The sequence below is a fragment of the Gymnoscopelus microlampas genome (genome assembly GCF_963454915.1).
Source record: "Gymnoscopelus microlampas genome assembly, chromosome: 7".
Taxonomy (NCBI): Eukaryota; Metazoa; Chordata; class Actinopteri; order Myctophiformes; family Myctophidae; genus Gymnoscopelus; species Gymnoscopelus microlampas.
The window spans coordinates 35877599-35886602 of record NC_139944.1 but is presented as its reverse complement, the minus strand read 5'-3'; the positions used below and the strand labels follow the sequence as shown (position 1 = coordinate 35886602).

Below are 9004 nucleotides of genomic sequence, written 5' to 3'. Positions count from 1 at the left end.
AAGGGCCAAGTGTCTGACAACATACTGATCACTATTAAATATTATTGTCAGAGGCGGTGCTGTGTAGAGGAACCAATTATTCAAAGTGCTCCACAATGTACTGCCATTTCATCCGTTTTTAAGAGTGGATTATGCATTCATCAATGGGTCGTAGGACAGTGTTTTCCAAATAATGCATCACTTTATTGCAGTTTGCCTACCTAACTGTTACTATGTGTTTGTGCGTGTGTGCGTGTGTGCATATGTGCGTGTCCTTAGGTCCAGGCCACCGTGGTGGGTTTCCTAGCCTCCTTAGCTGCAGTTACGTTTGGCTGGATTCCAGACGGTCACTTCAGGCTGGGTCACGCCGTGCTGCTGTGTGCATCCAGTGTGGCCACTGCATTCATAGCCTCTCTGGCACTAGGTAAGAGACCTCTGGATAGGATACCTGAGACACTGTACGAACAATGATTGGTTTGTTTGAAGCTAAGATCCCGCCTTTATGATTCCAGGGCTGATCATGATTGGTGTGATCATTGCATCCAGGAAGGTGGGGATCAACCCTGATAACGTGGCCACGCCCATCGCTGCTAGTCTGGGTGACCTCATCACCTTGTCTTTGCTGGCGGGCATCTCAACGGGACTGTATAAGGAGTTAGGTAAGGTGTGCGTGCGCACACACACACACACACACACACACACACACACACACACACACACACACACATACGATTACGCACACACACACACACACATGCACACACACATAAACAGACCTTATCGGACCTGCACAATTTATTTCTGTCAGCTGAATTTATTTGTTGGTACGTGACATCAAATAATGTAAAAATATTTCTGTATATTCATGTTGACAGTGTTATGTGCACAATCACTCTGTCATAGAATGCACAGTACATTGCACCATTGGATGCTTGGACAGTGCAGGCAGAAAGGTCTTGTACACACCTGACAATGTATAAAATCCAAATAAAATACATAATTTTAATTTAGTGTAAACATTCCCATTTAGTCCTAGACCTGACATCAGTAGGCTAAGAGGGCTATCCATCACTCTTGTGTAACGTGACAGAATACTATGACAGCATTCATACTTTTCAGCAATGGGAGCATGCAAACATGAAGTTGTAATTTGACCAATCCAGTCTTGAAAATGAGTTTGACACCCGTGGGAAGGATGGATAGATAGACAGACAGACCAATTATGAAAATGAATTCCTGTTATTCATTCATAGTGCAATATTCAACTTTGGTACACAGTGCTTCTGCACATTTGATTGCAGTCCCCATGATTCTGTCAGGAACAGGTGTTAGACTTAGGACCCAAGTGCAGGAACTCAAAACAGACACAGGAGACAACAATGATGCAGTTGAGAGACTTTACCTAGACTTTGGCTTTTTTTTTGTTTTGATGAAATCCTCCCATATTTAACCTCACTGGGTGGTTAGGGAGAGAAACCCCACAGCGATGTGTGCTGTTTTTAGCCGGGTGATACTGTCCTCGACACACCCAGGTTTGCTGGGCTGTCCCATAGTTTCCATACCACAGATACAGAGCCCCCCTCTGAAGGCAGCCAGATAGCCAGCCAGACAGACAGACAAGCAGATAAATGAAAGTCACATGCATACTCATGCAAAAAGACCAAACATTGTGAAGACAATCACATAAACTCTCTGACCCAGTCTGGTGGGTGTATAGAGCCTGCATACTTTTATAATTGGCTATACTGGGTAATATACTGCGTGCCTGCATGTGTACTGTTTTTGAATACTATATGCTGGGTTTGTGGGGTAATTATGTGATGTAGAGTCAATTCAGTTGTAATGTCGCCTCCTCCTGGAGACATTAAAGTAGAATGTCTTCTCGGTTCATTTTAGTCTACATCAATTTTAGTCTGCAATTCAACCCAATTCAGCTCCACTCAAATAAAGTTATGAACGAAATCAATAGAATTAAAAAGCATTACGTTGCAAAGAGACACAGGCCAAGTTAGATCGTAGGCATTAGGCAACATTGTCCCCTGTCCTCTCATAGCATAACGATGTGCATAATAAAATCACTCTGTATACGATCCCAACTTCTGTCTATGGTTTTCTTGGCAGAATACAACGACTATGCCAACCCGTTGGTGTGTGCGGTGTTCGTGGCACTGTGTCCTGTGTGGGTGTTGATTGCCAGGAAGATACCCTCCACCAGAGAAGTACTGTATTCAGGCTGGGAGCCTGTCATCATCGCTATGGCCATCAGCAGGTAACACACACACACACACACACACACACACACACACACACACACACACACACACACACACACACACACACACACACACACACACACACACACACACACACACACACACACACACACACGTACACAAAAACACATACACTAACGAAAAACCACACACAGGCTTTGAAAGTTTCAAGCAGATTACTGATTTTTTTCCAACTCCAAAACGCAATCTTATAAGCTTCAAATCCTGTTGAATTACTTTTCTGTCAAGCCTGAAAGGCACAAAGTTAAACAGATTACATTTGTTTTTGTTTTACTTTATCATTAATAGCCACGATTAACTGTTTCTGAAGCTTCATGAAAAGACAATTGAGGACAAAGGCAATTGGACAACCACCTGTTTTGTCAAGACAGGCACATTTCTGTTCTTCACAGCAGAAGTCAGAGTACGGACAGGCCCTGTCTGTATCCGTATGCGTACTTGGAATTGAGTATGAATGGGCCGTAACTCATGCCTTCCTATTCACACCTGTTGTTCCTCAGTATTGGCGGTCTCATCCTGGACAAGACCGTTTCCGATCCTAACTTCGCTGGCATGGCTGTCTTCACTCCGGTCATCAACGGTGAGCAGCCACCAAAAGAAGACACCCTATTGCCTACAGTATCTGTTTGTTTCCTTTCTTCATTTCTTCATGTGTTGTTATATTGCTGCAAGGGGGACATGTTTTTGAATGTGTGTATTTGTGTTTTTCACACACGCCTATTTGTGTGTGTGTACCAGGGGTGGGAGGAAACCTTGTTGCAGTTCAAGCCAGTAGAATCTCCACCTATCTGCACATGAACGGTGTTCCCATGGGGGAGCCCAACACCAATGAGCGGAAGTGCCCCACACCCTGCACCACCTTCTTTAGTTCCAGTAAGTTGTTGGGTGTACTGTGGAATAATACCGTCATCGTTTAATCGCATGATGTTACTCCCTGATAAAGTTGTCATGGTGGTTCATGTTTGTTTATAGAATGGGAACACCATTGAAAAACTACGGTCCAAATTTGGGCTAACTTTGCATTACTACAGTTAGCCTCTGCCCTCGTGTCTATGTACAGCTGAATTGGTTCCATGTATTTGTTTACCCCCCCCCCCCCCCCTTCTCTATCAGCGCTGAACTCTCGTTCGGCCCGTGTGCTATTCATCCTTGTTGCCCCGGGACACCTTGTCTTCCTCTACACTATCCACTCCCTGAGAGGAGGTAACACCAGCCTGACGCCAGTCTTCATCGTCATCTACATGTCTGCTGCACTTCTACAGGTAAACACACGCACGCACGCACACACGTGCGCGCGCGCACACACACACACACACACACACACATACACACACACACACACACACACACACAGTGCAGTACCCAATCACAGCCACACTGTAGCAGTGTTTAAAGCTGCTTTTCTTTTTTCTTTCCTGACAATTTTCCCCCCTTTTCTCCCAAATTAGTTCTTATGCCAATTCCCTTAGGAGTCACTGCTGACTCCTACTGGTTGGTCTTCAGACTGGTTCGTCCTAGGGGTGCTATTGAAACCACATGCCTCCTCCGATACACATGAAATTGCAATTCCATGTCAATCTAATTCATGTTGTCTTTCTGTCTAGGTGATGATCCTGCTCTACTTGGCTGACTGGATGGTCAACTGGATGTGGGGCCGAGGGATGGACCCCGACAACTTCTCCATCCCCTACCTGACAGCCCTGGGAGATCTTCTGGGGACCGGCTTCCTGGCCCTGTGCTTCCACATCCTGTGGCTTATTGGGGACAAAGATACCGATGTGGGAGACTGAAGACACACATACACACACAACCCCCCCACACACACACACACACAGACACACACAAACACAAACACAAACACAGACAGACACACACACACACACACACACACACACACACACACACACACACACACACACACACACACACACACACACACACACACACACTGACAAACACCTCCTGTATGCCTGTACCGTATATGAAACTGGACATGAACAGTCATCAGGGCTACTCTCTGATGACACGCTTCACACCCCATCTCGAGATGCTATCCAATTGATAGCATCTCAATTGGAGACTCCATTTGGGACATCGCTACGCTGAGAAAAACAAATAAACAAACATCTCAGTGTCTGGACAATATCTGTGTTGCTTCAGCATGGCAGCAATCTGGACGAGTATATCTCAACCTCAACATACTCGACCGCCAACTCACTCAAGATAGACGACTGGACATGGTGATCAGCAGTCAATTTATCAGCTTTCACCTCACCCTCCCCCTGACTATGCTAGTCCTTTTTTTGTTATTCTACTAAATAACAAAGACCTACTACTTCTTTTTGTCATTATTGTTACATTATCATTTGGACGATGATTTTTATTCTTGGTAATAGCGTATTTGATATGAATCGATATCTGCTCTATTTTCGTAGGGTCAGTTCCTCATTATTTTCAATGGGGACACTAGCCTTGTGGGCTGCGACGGCGGCCCACGTTTGTAAAGATGAGATCAAACCTTTTAACACTTGAAATGAAATGAAGACGAATGGAAAGACAGGCGGAACAGCAAAAAGACAAAGCAAAAAAAAAATAAGTACACATGCCTAGAATCACCAAGTGCTATATTGTTTATAGAGAAGTTGAATGGAAATGATTTGAAATGTGCACCTTAATTGTGTCCGACTTAGTAGTACAGTGCATAGGGCTATGGCAGAGCATTGCTCTCTGTCTCTGTCTGTCTATTCCTGTTTCTTTTTTTCTCTTGGTATCTCTACCACTTTCTCTTCCTCTTTGACTTTCTCTCACTCTCTCTTTCTCTCTCTATGGCCTTGTGTCAGTAAGAAAGGGTGATTGGTTGCAGTGCTACGCGGTTATAAACCGGGATTGTAGCCAAACAATCCCTTTCGGCACCACTCCCATGTGGATCGCTTAATTCGAGCAGGGACAGGAACAGGAAATCAAGGTTGTAATATCCCACTCTCCACTTCCTCAGAACAATCCCTCGGGCCTCTGTTGCAGGAACAATTTGCCACATCTGACCTTAGATGGCCCTTCACCCTGCTCTAATCTTAACTACTACAGGGATGGATTGCTGGCTAGAGTCACCTTTCTCCTTTGGACAGGTCCACTGCTTTTTAAAGAATAGGGACCTTTGTTGGAATGTTTCACGTCCTTGGTTTCTTTCTGCCTGAATCTGCTAAGCATTGTGGATTGCGACATATCTTAAGTCAGATTGTGGCCCTTCCGTGTTTACTTAGTTAGCGAACACAAACACACAGAGACAGTGGGAAATGCGTGGTATGTGTTTGCTCGGGTGGGCGATTTATCAGTTAGTGCATACACACACACGCACGCACGCACGCACGCACGCACGCACGCACGCACGCACGCACGCACGCACACACACACACACACACACACACACACACACACACACACACACACACACACACACACACACACCTTGCTTTGCAATAGGTTCACTGGGGTTAGAGTTCTCAAGCGGAGAAGGGTTCTTATTCAAAAACAAGCTTTTCCAGGTGAGAATAGCAGCAGTTTCATGGTTAAGCACCATCTGCCAAGTCCCCAACCAGAGCCAGCAGGCAGTTGTGTAGCCCAAGCTGGGCTTACAGTACAGTGACAAGAGGCCCAACACTCCTCTGTGTGCTTGAACAAAATGCAGAGAGAACTCTGCCAAACGGTTGGCATTGTGACTAGAACACACTGCACCAGCACGTTGCAACAGAATTCAATCTGTTGTTGTTGCTTCTCTTATGACGTGCCTTCACACCTTTGTCACTGTGCATATAATTGCTGTAAGGCAGAAACCTTGTAGCCTATGTCCAACACGGTTACTTTTCAAACCTGTCGGAAATAGCAGATCTACAACTTCACAATGTGTCATGATGTGACGTGTCATGAGCTTAGATCAGATATTTTCGATTAGCCAAAGTATAAAATAGGATTTAAGGTTAATACCTTTCATTTGTTAACAGATATGAGAGGAAAATAAAATAATATGGAGTTACAGATTTCCGTCCAAAAGAGACACACACACATAAACGCACACAGGAAAACATACGCGCACACACACACATACTGTCTGCCATGAGACTTGGACATTGATGGCTTCCCGATAAGTTAAGTCAGTGTCTTGCGCTCTGTAAGCACATCCAAGTGAGGAGGAGGAGGATGGAATTCATGAATCTAGAAGGTCACAAAGCATTATTAGCACACACAGCCATTTTGATAGACTGTACCAAGTACAGACAGAATCCCAGAGACAGAGCCCAGCGTTGAGGCTAATTCATGCTTCACCGCCCGACCATTTCGACAAAAAGTATTGTTGTCAACCTCAAAAAGAGTTGCGTCAACAGGGTTTGTGCGACAAAGTATAAATTAGCCCTCACATATGCTGTGCTATTTTTTTTTTGAGGGGCCAGTAGAATGCATGTGCAGGGCACATATAGATATGAAAAATATATGTTGATTATTACATCCTTGAAAAGTGTCTTTCATCTGTTTTCCGTCTGCCAGATTTTGTGGAAGATGTGCGATTTCTGAGATTTTTGCATTTTAAAAAAATGCTGATTTTCTTTATTTCCTTTGCAACTCTGTCTAATCTTTTTTTTTATTGTATTTTGCCTTTAATGATTATTGTTTAGTTTAGTGTAAAAGGATTTAGACAAGCAGCCACTGTTAGGGTGAAGCAACTTCAGAGCGCTGGTCTCACACACACATACACACACACGCACGCACGCACGCACGCACATACACCCGCACGCACGCACGCACGCACGCACGCACGCACGCACGCACGCACGCACGCACGCACGCACGCACGCACGCACGCACGCACGCACGCACGCACGCACGCACGCACGCACGCACGCACACACACACACACACACACACACACACACACACACACACACACACACACACACACACACACACACACACACACACACACACACACACACACACACACACACACACACACACACTAGGCACCAGAGGGCGCCACTGTGTCATTTGAGTTAATTAATGTGGTGAACTTTTGCACTGCATATTCTGTTCCCTCTGGATTTACAACTACATTAACCTACACTGATGCTCTGTCACATCCTACATTCTGGAGTGCTCTGCCCAGACATTCTAAATCCTGTCCTGTATTGATAAATTCCAGAACCCGTACGTACCCTCCCCTGCTATCTTATCGACCAGGTGCCAGCGTACAGCCTCCAAGTCAATGGAAAGTTGTGAATACTTCTGTTGGGGCAAGTGACGCTTTGTCTATTTATTTTTAGATGCACACAAAGCAGAATTGTACATACTATATTTATTCTATAAATAAGGTGTTTATTTTATCATTTTATTTTGACTCAGTTCTTTGACAATGTTGCTCTTTTTTGTAATTGTTGATAATCCTTTTCTTGTTTTCCTTCTCTCTTGTTTTATTTTTATTTTTTGCATTGGGCCAGTAGAGGTTTTTGCTATTAGCCGCAATAGATTAGCGGTTAGGCTAATAAATAGCATGGTGCCTAATATTAGTCAGAAAAAGAAAGAACGAAAAAAACCTGACACACCTCACACATACCCTGTCTCACAGGGGGAAACCATACTCAGACTATATTAGAATGGCCTTAACCTATCACAGCCAGGCTCAACTCAGTAACCAATCAGGAGCTATGGCTTACCACAGAGTAGCGTCTCTACACAGTAATTAGCTTTGAATGAATAACAGATGTACAGTAGATTTATTTTGATGTTGTAATGTTAATAATGACTTAATAAGAGCAGGGCTGTAAGGGGAATCCCTTGTTGTTGTGATGAAATTGAGAAAAAAGAAAGTATCTTTGCAAGAAGTCTCTCACTGTGAGAAATGGATTATAAAAGTCTCCAACTGGATCAGTTCTGTCTAACCGCCAGCCACGTACCCATAACAACCCACCACTTTCTGCCTTGTTGACCTCAGTGCTTCCAAAACCCAAGCCCCCTGAACGCACAAGGAACCAGGCCGACACTCTGCTGTGGGTGTGACTGCTGGCTGCTAGCATGTGACATACAGTACTATAGTAGAGTGCTCTTTGGAGCAGAGACATACGGTAGATGTAGATCCCCCCTCGTCTATATTTGGCCACTCGTGTTCTTGTGCCAACCTTGACACCCTCTAGCTGCCAGTCACGTATGACATAAATGCACATGTGAAACAATAAATAACACTGTAAAGGAAATGTATGCACATGTACTCAGGCCGAGGTTGTGCTGTTCCTTGTGTGTTCCTCCCTGTAAAGCTCTCTCTCTCTCTCTCTCTCTCTTTCTCTGTGAGGCTGTAGGGAGGCTCTCCTCCCCGCAGGACTTTGTAAATTGCTGGAAATAAAGGATTATATTATTTCGTACCATTCCTCTATGGCTCTGTGAATATCTGTTGAGTTTTTTATTAGTCCACGTCTATTCACTTTAGGAATCAGAGGCCTACACTGACTGTTTACATCCACACCAGAATGAAATTATTACCCGGCCTAAGGGCTTGATATGTTGCACGTGGTATCACACAACTAAGTATAAATCCGGCTTTAGAATAAATGTTTCCAGGATGAGGAGAAAGGTTAAGGCTTTCATAGAATAGAATAGAAAGGTTGTCCTACACACAATGCCTTTATCCTTCTGTTTCAGAATTAAAAAACTACAAAAAACATAATTAATAATAGTAACCTAAGAGCATG

General features: G+C 44.2%; 1 protein-coding gene across 1 annotated transcript in view; it reads left to right on the top strand.

The window, feature by feature from the left end:
* The window catches only part of slc41a1 (solute carrier family 41 member 1), a 24894-nt gene extending 16212 nt beyond the window's left edge, over positions 1 to 8682 (top strand). The window contains exons 5-11 of the mRNA XM_084061609.1: positions 259 to 403; positions 492 to 638; positions 2101 to 2248; positions 2774 to 2853; positions 3012 to 3146; positions 3387 to 3535; positions 3878 to 8682. Of these exons, the coding sequence (XP_083917735.1) occupies positions 259 to 403; positions 492 to 638; positions 2101 to 2248; positions 2774 to 2853; positions 3012 to 3146; positions 3387 to 3535; positions 3878 to 4063 (990 nt within the window). The 3' untranslated portion in view covers positions 4064 to 8682. The remainder of the gene's footprint in view (positions 1 to 258; positions 404 to 491; positions 639 to 2100; positions 2249 to 2773; positions 2854 to 3011; positions 3147 to 3386; positions 3536 to 3877) is intronic.
* Positions 8683 to 9004: the final 322 nt, after the last annotated feature.